Source organism: Galleria mellonella, unplaced genomic scaffold (genome assembly GCF_026898425.1).
Source record: "Galleria mellonella isolate WM207_F2 unplaced genomic scaffold, CSIRO_AGI_GalMel_v1 utg132, whole genome shotgun sequence".
NCBI classification, from domain to species: Eukaryota; Metazoa; Arthropoda; class Insecta; order Lepidoptera; family Pyralidae; genus Galleria; species Galleria mellonella.
In genome coordinates this window covers 6,526,059-6,547,900 of record NW_026441989.1, presented here as the reverse complement: position 1 = coordinate 6,547,900, position 21,842 = coordinate 6,526,059, and the positions used below count along the sequence as shown (strand labels likewise).

Genomic DNA, 21,842 nt, shown 5'->3' with positions numbered 1-21,842 from the left:
TTCTTGAAGGTTATGTTGTCGTATCGGTTCGGAAATACTGCTGCTGGAAGTCGATTCCAAAGAGTGGTTGTGCGTAGGAGTCTTGTCACGGCAAATACTAGCAAAACCTCCGAATGGTAAATATTAAAAAGAAATGGCCCTCAGTCTCTGGCGATTCCGCTATTCCTCGCTATGGTTATAGTGGAGTAGGGAGTGCTAAGAATATCCGGCAGAGATACCAGTAAAAGTGACTAGATCTGGCAACATATAATGCACGAACTTTGAGGACTGACGAGAAGGTTTTGGAGCTGAAAGAGGAGTACCATAGACTATATTATCCATAATAGTTTATCTAGTACCATAATAGTATGCTTAATTTGGAATTAGATGATACTGTGATATAATGATAATAATAGAAAGAAAGCCAAAACTCACTCAAAAAGAACACCAAACTAAGCAGAGCTTGTATTACGGCTATTAGACAACAAAATTTACTTACATACTTTTTTGTAAATATATACATTTTATACATAGAAAATGCTTAGACCAATACAAAGTCATACTCACAGATATAAATATGTATACTCGTATTGTACGGGGATCGAACCCGCGACCAATGGAAGATAATGTGGTAGGTATAAAAATCGCAACACCAGTATAGTCGTCAATATTTACAATAGTTATAAATATTTATTTATTTTTCATTTCTGTTTTAAAAGCTGGTCGTCGAGTAGACTCGCATATCAGAATGCTCTTGCTGCGCCCGGGATTGAAGTACCAGCAACAATGACGGTCTTTGGCTTTTGTAATACTTTATTATGTGACGGCAAAGATCCCTTGACAAAACTTTATTGGAACATCGAGAATGAACACTCGGCCTGATATGAGACACTACTTATAATAGAGTAACATTACTCGATACAGTTTCCCAAAGGCTTACAAGGCAGTTTTATATGGCAAAGTTTCGAATGCATGAGATCCTGCGTTAACATATTCATATAAATTTTAAGCCTTTAAAATGTGATTGTTAATTAACCTCGCCTCAAAGTTATGAATAAATCAACTGTAGGGTTCGAACATCATCAGAGTTTATATATATTATAAATATTCTATGTCGAAAAGTTTATAATAGTTAATTTGCACTACGTATATTTTTTTTAATCTACTGGAAATATTTAATAAGTTAATGTTCACCAGTTCAATAAACTGTAAAAGAATTAAAAAAAAAAATGTATAATAAATAGTAATATAACTTAATCTAAATTTCCAATAAGTGCCAATTAATAACGTCATTTAAAAAAAATCCCAATACCGTATTACTGTTTAATTTGATGTAACAAATTTGCAGTTCTAATGAGCTGAAAATACTTCCAGCCATCCTTGCTCTAATTTAAAATTGTAAATATATTTTTCATAAAAACTGCTATTATTGTAGTTGAAGTCATTATATCCAGTTCCCGTAGGAATCTCAATGTAAAATGTAGCCTTTATTACTCAGGAATAGTATGCTAGTTGCTCTGTTTTCTATTAGAGAAAGAATTTATAGAATACTCACAGATAAGTTTTATAAGTTGAAACAAATTTTACCTCTTATATATATATATTACTGCTTTTTATAACTACATGAAGTGTGTCCTGATATCGATACTCCTACTTTAGAACTAATGCGGTAAATTTTAAAATTCTATTTTTTGAACTTAGTAAAAATTTTTAAAAAACGATAAATAATAGGAATAAATTATACTTTTAAATCAGTATATAAAAGTTTGTCTCAAGAAGTTATATATATATATATATATATATATATATATATATATAACGTAATTATACCTACACATTAATATACAATTATGGCCAATATAAAGAAATATTAGCCGTGTGGTCTCGGCATAAAATAGGTCACCCCTTCTTTTCCCGTGGGTGTCGCAAAAGGCGACAAAGTGAGGGCGAGGGATGAGCAGCAGCGTCCCACTTAAAACATCTCCAAAGCCTAACTACGGGTGCCAATCTGCCTGCTAAGCTTGGCAATTACTGCCAAAATCCCCCAATCCTTCTGATCAACAGAAGACAGTTGAAGGCTGATATGATGATATTTAATATATAAATCTATCAACAAATATCTGTAACTAAAGTTTTATCGATCACAATCTTTAAAAACCAGTTACCCGTCCTACCTTCGCATGGGTGTGAAGATTTCCCTCTACTATCTTTTGATTAACTCACTCACTTTTTTATGTAAATATTTTGTAACATTATTATATGTACCATGTTGTACAAATACTTAGTTTAATACGAATTTTATTCTGACGATTACAAACACAACAAAAGAAGAATTATGCAAATAAGTGCAGCCATTCCGAAGTGATGCGATTACATACATTCGGCATACTGATATTTCTTTGTACGGATATCTACTCTACGTACTGTGTTCTGCAAATTACTTATTTTCGAGTTTAACTAAAATATAAAATATAAAAAAAAATCGTAATAAGATTTAAACATACTACTATAGTGGAGTTGAATAAAAGCGTTTTAAACGCGATTTAATACTTTCATGTGAATATATATTGCTAAAGATCACGTTTTAACGAAAGGTCGATCGTTGTTCATATAACATAAACGATTGTTAAGATAAGCTTCTTTCTTAGGAAAAAAAAACCTTTACAAAAGGTTGCTGTAAAGAGTGGCCTGAGTAAAAATACCCAATAATGATGCGGGATAAAATAGCTATTAAATAAAATAAATAACAACGTAACTGTGCTTCTGATAGGAGTATCTATTTACCTACGTCTATGTGGTAGTAGGACTGGATATATAGAATATATACATGTGTGAATTTACATAACGTATGTAATTTAAGTGTCAATGTTTTTTTTATTATATGATAATGGAGTAATAATCCCGTCCACGCTATCGGTATACGTTGCTTAGGCACCAGTAAAGAATGACAGGTATGGATGAAAGTAGATCAATTGATTCATTCTCATGAATTTATCAAGAATTAACCACGTTTGTGTGTAGGGGGATCACACAGAGATCTACCTGTAGAGTATATTATATAATGTCCTAATTTCTCACAATCCCTTCCCAACGCCGTCGTAAATTCGACTTTGTCAATTAAATCGCTACTTACTCTAGATGTGAAATATACATACTGTTTATTGCTTTATATAATAATAAAATACTGAAAAATATAATACTCAAAGCATCTAAAACTATCATTGTTATATAAATTTAACTTTTATTTGTTTTAATATTAGAGTTTATTGGATAATTTGAAAAAGTACTATTACATGAAACATTCTTATAATCCGATGTAATCATGAGATGATTAGAAGCAAGAGATAAATATTGAATACGTCTGGAGTGTATTAGTCACTGTCACACTGTATTTTTGTACGGCAACATTTACTTCCCCAACGAGTAGGGTGTACTTCCTCAGCTTTGACCTGTTAGTTAGGGTTCAATACATTCGGAAGATCCACACTATGTGAATTTTCACTATAGTAGTATAAATGTAGAATTATGTTACTGGCATTTTAAAAAGACTTGAAAATGAGAGGTCAATTCGCCTGTATTTTTTGTTAATTATTAAATTGTATTAAAACGAGTTTGTGAGTGATAACTGAAATCGCTGTTAATTTTTTGTAAAAAAATCTAATTAAATTATTTATTTTTGACTTTACCTGGGATTTTTTCAAAAAGCAATAGAATGAATATAGGCAGATATCTTAATGTGTATCTGGTATATATTACGAGTAAAGATATGAAGATCAATTCCTAGTTTCCTGACAATGAAATTGGTGTGCTTATAAATATAATATTGGCCATAGGTATCGTTTTATTGTATATCTAGAATAGAGGAAAATGTATTCACTAATGCTTAGTGATACACAATAGAGATTTATTAGTAATTCTTCGTAAAATATATTTTAAGGTTTTCGAAGAATAAATAAAAAATATATAATTATATATATGAATGTTATAAATATAAAGTATTTATCAGATACAATTATTATATTATTTATGTATGTTTTATATACATTAATTTATTATGAATAAATTAAACAATAAAATATCAAGTAGTATGTATTAACAATACCATCCGCGTTAACATTGAGTGGTCGTTCCACCGTAGTCGGCGCCATCTAGTCTCGACATAGTTATAAGATCACACAACTGCAATATCAAGAGTAATCAAGTCACAAATGTTACTGCGTAAATGTAAATGCAGTAGTGTAAAATAGAGAAGACAAATGCGAAATGTTGACTATAAGAATGTGTGAGGTTCAATGAACAGAAATGTAAAAATTCCTATTATAAAATGAATAAACGAAAACGTTCTAACGTTCCATTAAAAAAAAAGATGCAATTAAATAAATTACGTAGTGAGGTGGCTTTATCTCTAAATAGGGATATCTTCTAGTAATACCTGCCTACAAATATTTAAAAGGCCGGCAACGCACAAGCAACAATACAAAACAATTGCAAGTGTTCATGGGCGACGGTAGCCGCTTTCCATGAGGTGGACTTTCTGCTCTTTTACTTTCCTAACAATAAAAAAATACTTAGCAATTTGGATAACTGAAAAGCAGAATACTAACAAAGGGTTACAGGTGCAGTAAATTAATATACTTTTTTGCTGAGCTGGATTTCATAACGCTCCTGCCTAAAACCATCTCTAGAAATTTATTATTATTTAATAGTAAACTTCTAAAGAGAGTTTGTATTACAGACCACTAACATAATTTAATATAGGTTTCATGCATTCATTAGTAGTTTTGCCTTAAATACCTGCTATATTAAACATCTAAAAGTGAGTTTTATTGGCTTTTCTTGGCGCTTTGTGGACTCAACCAATTACCACGAAATTTAGTATACACTATTTGAGATGGAGAATCACTTACTTTTTATTCTTAAGATTTGTTCGTTTTAATTTTAGTTCATGTTGATGGTTTGGCTACAAATAGAAATTTTATTTTTAAAGATAGATAATGGCACCTTAGAATTAACAACTTTCTCTTTAACTTTGAGCTAATATTTGATTGACTTGCTATAGGTTCCTAATCTATTTCATCTCCCTCTCTTATTTTATTTAAAAGTGAGAAATGCGAGACAGATCGAAAGACATATATCCTTGTCATAATAATAGAATCCCACGGAATCCTGAAACAGGGAACAGGAACTTTCCGCGTTGAAATTTATTAAAATCACTTTGTAATATTTAAAAAGCGGGTAAATGGACTGATGTGTGCTGAGTTTTACAGCAGTAATAACTCATAAGTCAGCCGCGTAATGTGCGTAAAATAGATTCGGCGCGCCCTCTCCCGGTTTCTAGAAGAAATGTTTAAATTCCTGCTGCTTCGGATCGCTGGCTTGGAACGCTAAATTAGTCTGCCATGCAGCCGGATCTTGTTGTTTGAAATATTATATGAATTGATATGAATAGGTACCGGTCAGTTACATTACAAATTACTTTAGGGTGCGTCTAGATCATATACATATAGATGAAACATTGAGCATTATAAAATAGCCCTAATATATTTTTTTAAAATACAAAAAGCACCATTTTATAATGAGCAAGTAATAATTTAATTGTTTCAAAATATCCCCGTAAAAATTTGCACTTTCAAATATACATCATATTCGATCCCCTCCCCCATGACGCACTGCAGGAATGAATGCAGATGGAACAGGAGCGTTCCTTGCGGCAGTCTATGGGGGAGGCCTATGTTCAGCAGTGAACGGATAATGGCTGATGATGATATATTAACCATATCAACTATTAACTGTCCACTACTATAAACAGGTCTCCCCCACAAGGGGGATTTGCTAGTAGTCTTCACGCTTAGCAGTCGAGTTAACAACCGCAGTTGTGATTTTGGTAATGTTTAAGAGGAACTCTGCTGTCCATCCCTCAACCAATAAGTTCCCTTAGTCGGCCCTTTACGGGACCTTCGGAAAAGGAAGGGATGACAGTTCTATTCTATACAGTAACCACACGGTAAAACCTACATCAAACAAATGCATAATGTAATTTACAATTTACAAGTTCAATAAAGAAGAAAACAAAAGAGTGTGAAAAAACCGCGCGCTGAAAATTCACACTAATATGCCATCGTGCATTGAAAGTTAAATTGAAAGCCGAATATCAACAACAATACTGGAATTTAATCGCCTATAACGGTTCATGCATGTGTCAAAACCGCATTAAATTGGACGCTGACTGCATATAGCTCACTATATTAAATAATAATTGAATGGAGAGGTACTAGTAGATAAAGTTATATGAATATGCTACTAAAGAGCTCGCGGTTATGATTTATATGTAATTCAAATTAATTTTAAACAGTAACACATCTGAGTATATAATGATAGCTATTTATGTCCTGATGATTGTTGTCACTTAGTGGACTTTGGTATAAAACAAACATTCCGCCCTGGGGGGAATGGGATTGTTAGTAATGGAGACTGAGAATCCTATTGCTAGCAATATATCTAACCAGGTCGACCTCCTCGCGGTTCTCCCTGGAAACTATCATAGTTAATTTCTGATGAATTCATCATGATGGGCTAACTGGCCTGTTTTCATTCTCATCTATCACCCTTCACTGGTGCTCCGCCAGCGTATCCCGTTAGCACAGGCGGGGTTACCATACCATTTTCACCCATCAAAAAAAAAATTCCGCCCTTAATTTGCATGTGTGCAATAATAAAGGTTGTCTGTAAGAGATCGTTCTATGCGATAAGTTCTCCATTGTATATTAAATCTTTTAATATATCCAATGTAAAATATGCACAATAAAGATTTTACAGCAACAACAAATCTACTTATGATGAAGATATCAACTATTAACTGTATTGCTGAACATAGTCTATCCCTATTGAGGTGATGTGCCAGTAGATAGTTGCGGTGCTTGGCAGGCGAGTTAGAAACCGCTGTTAGGCTTTGGTGATATTTTAAGATGCAGCTGCTGTCCATCCTCCGACTATTGATTTCCCTTAAATAATTTACGTACACAAAATTATAATTCAATTCTATTGTATATACAAACTTTTCATAAAAAAGTATTTAAATGACAGTAACAATCGTATCAAAAACCGTTGCGTGGTTTTTTTTTTTTTTAGTGGGTAAAAATGGTATATACAAAAGCTTTCCCCATAAAATTTATCAGGAATTAACTATGATAGTTTCTAGGGAGAACCGCGAACGACCTGGTTGGGTATATTGCAATCGTATCAAAAGCCGTTGCGTGGTTTAAAATAAGTAAACGGAAAAACAGACGTATACATCGACTTGTTTCATACTATTTAGAGATATGTGACAACAATCAATTTGGCCTATACAGTTGCAGATCTGAAAATTGACTATATTACACATTCGACTTTCTTAACAGTATTCATTTTATTCTGCCACGATTTGTATTTTTATTATTTTAAAAATACCAAACAAGTATATAAATATAATATAAAATATTAAATAAAATATGAATAACACTTTTGCCCACTACTGACTAATTTTAAAGCACGAATAGCTCAATTACTAGACCATAATTGGTATTGTCAATTGTATACCACAACAAAGCATAACGGTGTACCGTCCTAGGTCAAGCATTCACGTCAATGCCAGACTTGTAGTTACTGATGCTTCACGCTGTCTGTTAGTTTCAGTACCAATATTCAGCTATTCAGTTATAATATACATAACAATGGTTCTTAACTAACAATTACTAAAGTTATGATGAGGTTGTTTGTTTGTCATCTCTTGATATATTTACTATACTAATCCATATAAAAGGGTCTCGCCGTGTTTCCTAATGAAATCTGCATTGGCGTCTTTGTCAACACTGGTGCCTTGAATATATGCTAGTTGTTTGAAATATTTTTTGACCAATTATCATACCCCTAACTTTATCTATTTTTAGAAAATGGGGGTTGCAATCTTATACTTTAAAATTATTTTCCCACTAAACTATGATAGGTATTTAATATTATATTTAGTAATATGAACTAATGAGCTCCTTTTGTCAGTTTTCTTCTTAGATAGATAGATTTATTTATTTGCGAGAACATTGTTTTTTACAGATATTGATCTATTAGGTGAAGTATAAATGTTCGCCTTATATTCTAAAGCATGCAAAATTATTAGCATGCAATATAATAGTTAAAGTATCATATTACAGTACTCTCGAACTTCATTATTATGCTCAACATCGGTTTAAAAATAATTTTAAAGTTTAGGCTTGTATCCCCATTTTTCGAAAACTGATAAAGTTAGGGGTATGATAATTGGTCAAAAATTATTTCCAACCAAAAGCAATATATTAAAGGCACCAATGTTAACAAAGACGCCAGCGCAGATTTTATAAGAAAACACGGCGAGACCCTTTGGTGCACGTGTAGCGTTTAGAATGGATTGATAACTAGCCTTTACTTTAAACCTGTAATTTATATTTAGTGTAGCAAGTATAAAGTACTACTTTTCAATATTAAAAAATATGTAAAAATATATATAACAAAAACTAACTACTGGGCAACATTTTGATAATTTTTCTTCATGGTATGGTGACAGTTTGTTTGCCATTCTGTTTCATAAAAAAAATGTAAAGCATACTGTTTCGCAGAGTCACTTGCAAACAAATCTACATTCATACAATTTTTTCAACATCAACAACTGAATAGCTTTATTTCTTTTTTTCAAACCCTCGAAATCTAAGCCCAAATTTTGGCTGAGTAAAATTCAAGTTCCAACTTCTTGCATTTAATTTCAATCCGACGTAATGAGCGTGAAAAGTGCATATTTCATAGCCGGCGGGTCCCAGGCGTTAAGTGGGGTATTTTATTGGCTTATTATGCAATATCCTAAGCTAAAAATCGTGGAAAGAGTACGTTTTTAATTGGGCAGTGAGCTCGCGTGCCACTGACGGCAAGGATTATTCATAGCTGCTTCAGCGCCAACACTCCGTCGCACCGTTATTTCAAACATTTTTTTTACGATTGTGACTGGATCTTTTTCAACTTTTCTGAAATATATCGACTGGCAAGATGATTTATCAGATGAATATTTATATGAAAGTGTTAACACTACACACTGTTAACGTTAAAATTAAACAACTGTTCGACTTGAGAAGACAGGTTATGGCCGAAGTTTTGTTGGTTATGTAAACTAAGTCTTTGTTATACTACAACAATAAACATTTATTACTAAAAGTTCAAAGACGAATTCTAAATTAAAAAATTGTATTCAACTGGGATTTTATAGACTTTTATAAACGTAATTTATTGTACTACTGGAGGTGGCGTACTAGTTAAAATTCTGATGAAACTGCGAGTATTCATACTGCAACATTGACGTAGTTTTTATTAATGTAACTAGTATATCAAAACACCAAAAATAGTAGTCAAGTAAGAATTAGATCCATCAATAAACTTATAAAAGTTGACAAACAGTGAATTCACTGTACTTATATAGGTACCTACTGTTGTACCTATGTTCATATTTCATAGTAAAAAATTAAATAAAGGTAATATTAATTTAATGAGGGCGTAATATACGTTTTTGCAATATACATTATGGTAGTATCCCACTTATTGTCATATGTCGAACTTTATACATCGTAAGGTTAACAAGGGCAGTAAGAGAACACTTATTTTGCCCGGCAATCGTGAAAGGTTCGGCGGAAGCTTTTTCCTTCATTCAAGGGAAAAGTGGCCACTTATATGAAATTTCACGTCAATTTATACAAACGATTGAGACTAAGTCATCCCATATCAAATAGCTACATAAGAGTTACGTGTTGGAATAGAAGCGAGGGCTTATGCTGTTGTTATGGCTACAGACATTGGTCTCTTATGAAAAAAATAATAAACATTTTTTTATTCTGTAAATTCCAGAAATAATATTTATATATTTATTTATTCTTTATTAACCACATTATAAATAATGACTGTTACAAAAGACAGACTTAATGCTATATAGTATTCTCCCCCAGTAAATTTTTGGCAAAACAAATGTATTGTAATTATGCGGTGAAAAATTGAAGATTGTTGTAGATAAACAGTAACAGACGTATCCATATTGACTTAAAAAATATATGTATAACACATACAGTGGATATCTACTGCACATTGTAATCACATAAATATACTTACATAATACATTCAACACATACTACTTACATATGCAAATATATATCTATATTTGACGTGCGATTCCGGCATAGAATAGGCCACCTCTTCCTTCCCCATGGGTATCGTAAGAAGCGATTGAGGAAACTTAATGGTCGAGAGATGGATAACAGGTCCCTAATAAAACAACTCCAAGGCCTAACTGCGGTTACCAACTCGCCTGCCAAGCATGGTAGCCATGCTTGTTGCGAGTTGGTAACCGCAGTTACTGGCGAACCCCCCAATAAAGGAAGGCCTATGTACAGCAGTGGACAATTAATGGTTAATATGATATATATATATATATATATATATATATATATATATATATATATATATATATATATATATATATATATATATATATATATATATATATATATATATATATATATATATAATATCAATTAAGTAACAATAAAGATCAAAGGTGATGATGATGAAGATGATAATGAACTGCTTACACAGCTTCTCCATACATAGATACAGAGATACATTTTTTTTTTAAAGAATAAGGGGAATAACACCTGAATCCTCAGGAATGGGCATGAAACAGTATACTTTGTTATGTCCATAGTACTGCTCATGTCTATAGGCGACGGTTACCACTTTCCATCAGGTGGACCGTCAGCTTGTTTGCCATTCTAAGTTGTATAAAAAAAAAATATTAGGTTCTTATATCAATATTAATGTCAATTAGTAATATTGAAAATAAAATAAATATATATTACTTAATTATAAGCATTTTTGATTTTTTTTTTACGAATCTTTCTGGTTGTACGGTAAGCAATTTCAGTTGAAAAGAACGAGCAAATAACTCAGCTGTTGCTTTTTTATAACAAAAGTAGAGTTATACAAGGTATAAAAAAAAATGAGTATCGAAAACATTAAGTTGTTAAGTTTACAATTAAACCCAATATTCTTGAACAGATTAATTCCTACAGGATGCATTCGTATACGAGTATGACGGACGAGTCAGCTATTGTTGTGTTCAACCACAGTTAAGGGTACCCAATTAATTATATAAACACAGCTATTTATAGGTCAATCAATATACTCCGGTCACGCGGACGAAGTCGCGGTTATAACACTAGTTATACATAATAATATTCCTTTTAAGAACAAATACCTTAACTCATGCCGTTATTTCTTGTAATATAACAAAGTTGTATATAAAATCTTAATAATATAATAATTGTCATATAAATATACTTCTTCTACACGCGAGAGTGTATTTACTTTCTTTCACGGTAGACGTGGTAAGATATAAACTCCTTTATAAAGTTTATAAATACGTATATAATTTTATCCTACCCAAAAGGAGAAATTGGAAGGGTTAAAAATTAAGTGGCGAATTTACCCGAATTATAATATGATTAATTTCTATACCCGAACGAGTTTAATTGGCATCTCGAGCTGCAGACGTAATATAAACGGAGTAATAGCGTTTCATCGGCGGGTGTACTATACGAAATGAATCGTAATATGATTCACGTAAAGTGGTTTTTTGACCCAGTCGGTTATTACAAATTATAACTGTTTATTATGCTACAACTGTAACGGTGGCATTCAACAAGTGTTTCAAAATAAACAAGGTGCTTCGTGGCGGATTTGTTTGTTCTAATGACTACTAGCTGTTATAACGTAAACAGGGCAACGCACACATTGCGCTCCTATTATGGTGTGTTGATAGGTTATGAAGAACGTGTGAAATTGTTCAGTCATACCACATGTTGTGGTTGGTACTATGTTTTTAATGTAAATAAATTATTTTTCATTCATAAAAAAATACTTAGATACACCGATTTTACCCACATGTGTATTGCAGCACGAGTGTGCGTTGACGCGTATTAAAGCATACCTGCATTTTGTGTAATTTGCATGATATAAATTGTGCATAGAATAATTATAGAGTTATCGTGTTTGTAATTCGTTGTTTGATCCTTTTGTCAAATCAATGTATATAGAGTATTTATCAAACTCAAAAATTTTACGGAAAAAAAGTATGAATGTTGAAATACATAAAAATACCTTTTATATTAATTTCTAAAATAGTAATGTATATATAGATTTTGGAGATTTTGAAAGAAGTTGTTCAGTTTTAAAAATTTGGAATATAATAATTATATATTACACCTATTAAAATAAAAAAAAAACAACCAACTTGATTTATTAGGACGTAATTTAAACCACTACTAAAGAGTTAATCTTTATTAACTTCATATAAACAATGTTACTAATTATTTATCAAAGTTATTTATCAAAGTAGCATTAGGCGTGCTTCTCCTTAAACGATTTACAATTTAGAATGACTAAGTGTAACAAAGTTAACGTATCGCGGTCCTTAGCAAAATCAGTGAGACAATTTCTTTAAAAGCCCTTAATATCTTTTTAAGAGTTCTTATCGCGAAAGGGGTACTAAACAAGCCGCGTCGCAAACATTATTTAAAAAAAGGAAACCACAGGGAGTTTACTCGTTTCGAAAAGGCGGGTCGTGGTGGCATCAGATAACGGCAGATTTGCGGCCACTCCATTAACAAATTACCCCTTTAAAGCGCCTTGAAGAAATGTGTAGGCATCTTTATTTGTATAAGATAGGGTAAATAGTTTTATTTTTGCATATGTGGTTGCGTGTGGAGTACTCTTTAAATAAATAATACGTGTACGGGTCGTAAATAATATGATTTATTTATATAAAAAAAAATATCTGTTGTAATAGCACAAGATTTTAATAGACTCCGAAAAAGGTGATCTCACATATGAATTAATATTAATTAGTGGTGTCACTCCTCAAATGCATTGTAGTCAGTGGATGCAGGTGGCTCAGGATCGTTCTTTATTGCAGTCTATTGGGAAGTTCTGTGTCCAGCAGAAAATGGATATTGGCTCAAATGATGAGGATGATGATGATGATGATGATGATAAGTGGTATCACTATTCGATACGTTTATATAGTTACGGGATACATAATAGTTTAACTATATTATTTTAATTAATTAATGTTAGAAAAGATAATACGTAAATATAAAATCATAGTAGAATTGAATATAAAGTTTCTGAACATATTTGGGTGTTTATTAGTCAGACAGATGCGGATAAAGACTTTGACTTTTTTTTTATAATATTTAGAGAAGTAAAGACAGTACAATTAAGATTAAATTAATAAATATGACGTAAGTAATATATATGTACAGGGATATTAAGTAAAGAATAGGTATCCTAATTTACCTTTAACAATACTATCTTTTATATATAGAAAACCATATTGTAAGAATACGAAAAATAAGACGTTCTATAGAAGACCTTAAATAAATATATTTATATTTCATAAGATATTTACGGTTACTTAATAATAAAGGAAAATAATTTCTATTCGTTTTCCTTTATTTCGTAAAGCTGTCTACAATAATAAATCGAATAAGAGTATTTATTGTTTTAGCCAACTTCAAAGAAGGGAATCATAAATTTGTTTATTTTTTGTTATATAAATTATAGTGTTCTATTTTTTACAGATAGAATCAAAAATTTACCGAACTAGTTGTAATCCGTATAGAAAAGCCCAGTGATATCTGCCTTGATTTATAGACTTAAACGACATCAGTCCAAATCTGGCCGATAATTTATTTGTCAATTTAAACTTCCGACTTACGCTTCGGCGACGGGGAACATCAACATCCATGTTTCTCATCCTCTATAAAGTTCAATATATAAAAGTCCTGTGTCGAAATATTTGTTCACACAATTCTCCGAAACCGCCATAATATATATTTATTACGAATTTACTTATTGTCACCATATCAACCTTTAACTGTCCAGTACTGAATATAAGCCTCTTCCAAGGGTTTTGCCAATATTTTGCTGCTTGGCAAGAGGATTGGCAACTGCAGTTAGGCTTCAGAGATGTTTTAAGAAAAACACTGCTGTCCATTCCTCGCTTTCTCTTAGTCGCTACTTACGACACTCACGGGAAAGGAAGGGGAGACTTACATAGCTGGGACCACACGGCATTACTTATTATACATTTATAATATTATTAGAATTATAGACGTACAAATTACAAGCAATTTCTGAAAGCCATCTTTTACCGAAACAAAGCAGTGCTGCAATTAATTTTCATTTTCATCTAGCATAATCCACTTCCGCCGCTAAATGTAGGTACGTTTGTGTTAAATATTCAAAATGATACTGAGGGGTTTTCATAGCTGAAAACTTGGGATCTCGGTATCCGGTCTGGGCAGTCGGTCTGAATTCAAATCTATATTTATGCTACAATTTGAATCATTAATAAAAACTTGCTTTGTTTAAAACGTATCTCTCGAGAGTTTAATTATTAATAACTAATTCTTACCGTGACATTTCCTACAAATAAAAATGAAAATCCGATATAATTCTAAAATCTAGAGTAACATATATGATTTATATTTTAATAAATAATACAGACTATATTCTAGAGTATAGTATATCTGTGTATCAAATTTTATTGTTATCTGTTTAGCGGTTTTAGCGTAATTGTCATCTAAATGTCTTTATAAACCATTATAATAATGAATTATTAAATATAAAAAGTCATTAATTTGTGGTACAATCAACAGAATTTGACATGGTTATAATTATCTTACTGGGACAAATGTACATTTATATATTTTATATAGTATTTTATATGTTATCCGAGTACGTTATAATACAATTGTATCTCTATGGGTTAAGTACCTGATAATAAAGAATATTATTATTATTATGTATGGAAATTTTCAATATAACTACAGAAATCTACTTACTTCACTTTTCATTCTGACGGTTTGAGTTATAGAATCAGGTACTTCGTAGTGACTAAGGACATTATGGCAATCATCGGAGAAGAATAATGAACAACTAATGGTTGAATTATACAAAACGTAATAACTATATCATTTCAAAAATCATAACCATCAAATAGTAAGTTATCATTTAACCTTCGTACTTTACCCAACGGAAAAGTAGAATCATTAATAATTAACAACAAATACCATATAATTTATGGTGTATATATAACATAAAAACATTTAACCAACTAAAACGTACGAAATTATGATGACATTACGCTACCATTATTTAAAATGCATTGCGAACCGGATGTTACATAGTGTGACGTCACGGGATGCAGCGCATGCGTTGTCCCGCCCCCGGAAACCGGACGTTGTGGTGTTGCGGCTCACAATCTGGAGTTGGATGGCGGGAAACAGTGAATCAAGTGCAGCCTGAGCTTTCTGTTTTATGTATGGAACTAAAAGATAAATTAGTAGGTAGACTATGTTTTCAGATAGTACACTCACTTAATTTGTACTGCTTAGTTGCGTATCTACCTATAGTAAATTGTATATGTACCTTTATATTGTAAGCATTGTACCTCATAAATAATAATTAAGAAAACATATAGCTATTATTTTATTCTATGTGCAATTCATGTGGGCGACAAAGGAAACCAGGAATGGAAATTGAAAATATATGTATATTGATCAAAGGAACATAAAAGACTAGGGCCGTGAAGGGAAGCCAAAAGGAAACAATAGAGATGTGTGTCAATTTAGAATTTGGCTATAATAATCATATAATTAGAGATTTATAGAAAATAATAATATAAATAATAATATAAAGTCATAAGTGGTCTGTACTCCACAATTCCTTTGGATATCAAGCTGATTGAGCACATAGTGGGAAGTGGTAACCGACATGAAGAACAACGTGAATCATTATCATCATCTCAGCTATTATCTATCCACTTCTGAACATCGGCATTCCCCAGAAACTGCTATAAGGAACAACCCTAAGCCAAAGGCTTCCACTGACTCCCTGCGATGCAACAATATGAATAATACAGAAAAGTTTATAATACCTATTATCATGCATTACCATTCCTGAGGACTAAGATACTATGTCTTAAAACCCTGTAATTTTATTCCACTGATTGTTGCCATTCTGTTTTAGAAAAAACTTATAATATAAAAATAAGTAAGTTGACAGACCCTAATAACAATAAAAAGGCATTCGAGATTCTAAGAAAGTCTTTTACTAAACAAATATTTGTATACGATGATTAGGTAGATTTTAAGAGTTTTCTGACATTTTGTTTTCTTACTTATTGATTTGATTGATTAAAAGGCAAATTTGTAATTAGAAAACCAGCCAAGTGCAAGTCAAATTCGCGCAGAGGGTTCTGACAAATTGTATTTGGGAATAAAAAAACTTTACAAAAAAAAATTGAGGGAACCACATTTTTCCCCTTATTTATAAAAATGTATAACCTATAAATAATAGACCTTTTTAGCTACAGAACTGTTTTGGCTCTTTCTTTTGGCTAATTTCTGAAATAAATAGTTTGTTTGTAGAGGGTTTTAGTTTTTATGAATAAGGAGGTTAGGGTTTTCTGATGTTTTCCTTAGCTTGTGCTGTATGACATTGCTTCAATTTCATGATTCTAGGTCAACGGAAATTAGCCTAAGGTTTTGATTTTTAGTATATAAAAAAGTACTCTGTGGTTTTGACTCCCTTATATAAATACCCAAATATACGCTATAAGCGGCCGCATTTTTTATTACGTTGACTTGGAAATTTAATTTTTTACAGCTTTCTGTAATTGTAGACTCGAGTATTTAATATTCATTTCAACTTGATACCTCCACACATTCCTAAAAAAAAATCTTGATAGACGGACAACAAAGTGATTCTGAAGGTTAATTTTTTTTATTTTGAAATGTGGAACCCCAAAAATGCTTGTTTTAAACTTGTTCAATTTCAGAAAATGTTGATTACATTTCAAAGCCATTCTCATTTAAGTATATAATTTTTAAAACGCCAATTAAATTGTAACAATTAGTATTATTCCTTCAGTAGCTATTTATATAAAGTGTGAGCACCGCTCCCGCGAGAGAACGCTAGTCTTACGAGACACATGTCTAAACTTCTGCTTGAAAACTTCATCCGAAGAGCCTTGTTCGTTCTGTAACGTACTTGAGTAACAGATACTTTTATATAATCATTAACTTCATTAGCCTTGATTCTGTAATTGCACAGTTTCACAGAAAATTTTAAGAATATATAATGCTTACAGTACTCACAATGATAATGTGTGTCAACTGTTTAAAGTTCATTCATCATTCATTCATAAAAATAACATTATTGCGTATTTTTAATATTGGTGATTGAATTTATGAATTATGAATTTAACTTATGAATTTACTATAAGCACAAAATATTTCATTAAAAATAATTTTCATGTTTATCAAAAAAATAGCAAGAAAATTGTGATGTTTTAATGTAGGAATTCTTTAAGGCTTTATTTTGGATTATTATTGTTTTTCATTGCAACCAAACACCACAGTCATGGTACATTTTATTTACAATAGTCCCGAAAATAAAATTTTAATCAAAATGTAGGGACTGGCTGTGAAATCATCGTGCCGTGTTCAGATTTAGCAAAGCTCTCTTGAGTGACATTATTCTATTGTCATTTATATGAAACAAGGATTTCTGTTTGATACCACTGTATATGTAGATATGTAGAATATATTTTTTTAAAAGTCCTTTTGATGGTTATAATTTACTTACCTAATATATAGAGTTATCAAAAATACAATCATTGAGTCAAATTACTTTAATGAAATAATATACTAACAGTTGATTAAGACACATTAGATTTTTTTTCGATTATTCGTCGGACTATTAGACATTTTATTATATAAACATTCTTTCACGATTTTCTTTCATATAACTACGAAAAACAGGTAGTTTGGAAATATAAGCGAATGATCCCAAAAAAGCCACCTTCCAAGTCACCTCGCATTAGCTATATAAGCAAAAAGGATCTTACAAACAAATATGACATGACAATATTACGTCAAAATAAAATAAAATAAATGTGACATTTGTACCTTGCGTTCATCTCTCAAACTTGGGTCCATTGAATTCGCTCAGAAATGAATATTTTATCATCGTATGCAAGAAGAAGTATTATGAAAATTTTCAACCGTCATTTTCATAAATCTTCATTTTTCAACAAGCAACATCAAATCGATGTTGGTAATCCATTTTGTTTAGAACCTCTTGAATACAAGAGCCACACACTTAGAAATCATGACAATTGTGAACGACAAAGGCTGTATGAATTTGGTATGTATGTCGCTGCGTGTATGCCTAAATACGTCCAGAAAGTACAAATGCAACATAACGACCAGTTGGAAATACTGGTCGCTCCCGAAGGTGTGTTTCAAGTGTTGAGTTTCTTATGTCATCACCAACATGCGTGCTTCAATGCTTGCTCGGCTGCTACTGCAATAGATGTGCCTAGCAGGGAGTATAGATTTGAAGTGGTATATTGTCTTCTCAGCCTGAGATTTGGAAAACGGGCGCGTGTAAAGACTTATACCGATGAATTAACTCCTTTACATTCTGCATTTGCTCTGTGGAAGGTATGTAATTATTTTGAAAGAGAAATATACGATATGTTTGGTATTATATTTACACATCATCCCGATTTACGAAGAATACTTACAGATTATGGCTTCGACGGCCACCCTCTTAGGAAAGATTTCCCTCTAATTGGCTATACTGAGGTCAGATATGATGACGAACTGAAAAAAATAGTATACGAGCCAGTTGAATTTGCACAAGAGTTCCGTAGTTATAAACTGGAGTCACCATGGAATTACACAACTAACTTCCACGAGCGTTACAATAATCCACCATTGCCCAAACAAGACAAGAAATAATTTTTAAGTCAGTCTATTTCCTATTTTTTTTCCTGTTTTATCATTATTACTAGCATAATTCTTTCAATTTATTATATCTATGTTACCATTCATTTGAAGTTTAATAAAATTTATTGAATTTACTTTTTAGTTATTAGATGTACCCTTAAATTGGCTAGCATATTTTTCTAATATTGTGAATGTGAAAGTGATTTTCTTACTTCTTGGTGTCTAAACTTAAATAATCTCCATTAAATGCACAAAAATTTAGTAAACACGTTATATTTGGGATGAAGATGGACAATAGTTACTTTTTATCTAGATCAATAAACGTATCTTGGGGATGTGGACAATGACGCAGGTAAAAATAATAATATTAAATGCACCTCCTACTTAATCTTCTGCTTGCCTCATAGTTGACTGATAGAAAACGCCATTAGGTGTTAAATCCGCCATATGTACACCTACTTATATAATTGTGCATTGAATTTTAAATAGATAAATAAATAAAAACTAATAAATAATAATTATCCAAGCAACCTAAAAAAATAGGGGGGAAAGGGATTGTTAGTAATGGGGTCAAATATCTCCATTACTAGCAATATACCCTGTCAGGTCGACCTCCACGTGGTTCCTCCTGGAAACCATCGTGGCTAATTCTAGTTAAATTCGTCAGGATGGGCTAACTGACCTGCTTTCATTCTCATCTGTCATCTATCACTGGTGCCCCGCCAGTGTATACCAACAGCGCAGACGGGGTTACCATACCCACCCATTAAAAAAAACCCAAAAAAGTTTGAAGCCAATTAAAGCCTTTTCTCTTGCATCTAAATACTACTATAACTGCACAGTTTTTTATTGGAAAATCTTATATTATAATAATATACAATATTTAATTTTAACCTTTACAGAATAGACTATAATTTTTTAATACGATATTTATTATATCCTTTAAAAATATTTTTCATGATAATAAACTGATAAATATTAATTTAAAATGGTAAAATGTTAGTTGAATGCAATGAATTATAATTTATTTAAATCTGCTTTACTATCGTGTTTATCTTCATAGTAACCAGTAATACTTAAATTTTAACCACTTGATAGGATGAACCCTTATCCATCAACTATCCAAGTTGAGTAACCTTTTATGGTTTGAGAACAACGGAAGGGTAGTTTTTTAATTTAATATTTACTAATAAATTTAATATTAAATTGGTAAGACGTATTACTAGACAAGTTAGTTCAGCACTATGCATGCTTAAAATAAACGCAACGCTTTAGAAAGATCTTGTAAATGATGCATATAAAGAAACATTTTATTATTACGTTATTTGGCATGGTCATAATATCGTGTCCATTCAAATATCTGAAATATCTTGTAAATAATTAAAAACAAACAGCGATATAGGTTCTACTAATTCTTTTCTATTAAAATATTCCTATTAAAGTGGAAAAGAAAAAGCTATATTAAAAATTAAATACATATAATAAGCAGAATAAAATGTTATAATCTACAAGGTGCTTAGCAACGACATCGTTATCGATGGAAACAGATAGGTAGGACGTATATCCATAACTCATCCTGACTATTCCGAACTTTGTAGTAGAAAAATAAATCATTATTACTGGACATATTATACAGATCCATTTAGTCGGGTGTACAACACTAATGATAAACATAACGTAAATACAGGTTGGCACAGTACTCTTCAACAAATCCCTATCAGCCGTCCTACCTGGACTCAGCCTCCTCTGTTATGCGTATATCATCTTTTACATAGTCCATCCTTTTTCTTTAATCGTTCCCTTCCTTTACACCTATCATGTTTTCAATACAAAATGACAATTTAATATAATTTAATTGTAGAAAATTCATATTTCTATTCTGTTCGCTAATGATCTTTTGTGCTGACACAATGAGACGACGTCATTTAGAGCGCATACACACATAGAGATGGCCGCCCGTTCCGCCCTAGCACACCAGATGGCGGCCCTTTCTAACGCTTCAATTAATAACTTTGGAAATTAGCGGGAAGTGGCTAATTATTCTATCTCCATTTCATTAAGTTAACTTCATAAGACGGTTTCGGTCAAATTGGATTTCAATGCCTCATTATACAGCGATTTGCTGGCGTTTATCATGGTTTAGAAGTAGGTTATTGAAATTCTTACTATAATATTATAAATGTGAGAGTATTAGTTTTTTAACTATTACTGTTTTAACGACTCCAACAATCCTCACAAAATTTGGTATATATATACCGTTATACTAGCTTTTACCCGCGACTTCATCCGCGTAAAAGTCGTCTTCTTTCTGCATCCTATATAGTACATATATACCAAATTTCATAGTAATTGGATAAACCGTTAAGTCGCTGACGTAATAAATAAAAAAACTCAGTTTCACATTTCCAACATTAGTAAAGATTGTTGCATGAAGAAGAACATTGATAGTTTTTATCTCGGTCAATCAATATGTCCAGGTCGCGTGGGCTAAATCACGGATAAATATTAGTAATTTTATATATTGTCGAAATATATTGTGTTATCTTATACTAGTAATTCATGGCTATCCGTACAACTTGTATAGTTGTATAACAAATCAAAATATACCACCAAAGATAAGAATTTAAAGATTCTGTATTAAATAAAATATGCAGTAGAAATTATGACTATTTAATCCCAGTGTGATTACATTTTTTAACCCACTTGTAGATAAAATATCTTCTATCTGTTAACTTAATAAAATCTTTGTAATCGAAATTATATAAATATAAAAATAAAAGCATTTATTTATTTTTCTTTATTTTTATGATTAATGTCCAAGTAATAAATGTTCAAAATACATACATGTTTATTGATAATTGTTAATAATTGTTTTGTTAAAAAAGACATTTTTGAAAACATACACACACATTTATATTAATAATTTGGAATAGAAATAGGCATATTTAATTATAGATTTTGGAT

General features: G+C 31.5%; 2 protein-coding genes across 2 annotated transcripts in view; one reads left to right on the top strand and one right to left on the bottom strand.

The window, feature by feature from the left end:
• Window positions 1–21,842, bottom strand: part of LOC113518046 (lachesin-like) — a 252,845-nt gene that overhangs the window by 190,979 nt on the left and 40,024 nt on the right. The gene's annotated exons all lie outside the window — the stretch shown is intronic.
• Window positions 18,053–18,934, top strand: LOC113518023 (NADH dehydrogenase [ubiquinone] iron-sulfur protein 3, mitochondrial-like). Its single transcript, XM_026902770.3, has one exon. It carries the CDS (start codon window positions 18,099–18,101, stop codon window positions 18,888–18,890), a length of 792 nt encoding a protein of 263 aa, XP_026758571.2. The 5' UTR covers window positions 18,053–18,098; the 3' UTR covers window positions 18,891–18,934.

Coding starts and splice junctions, on each gene's coding strand:
- LOC113518023 (XM_026902770.3), top strand. CDS start 18,099: ATGAATATTTTATCATCGTATGCAAGAAGAAGTATTATGAAAATTTTC.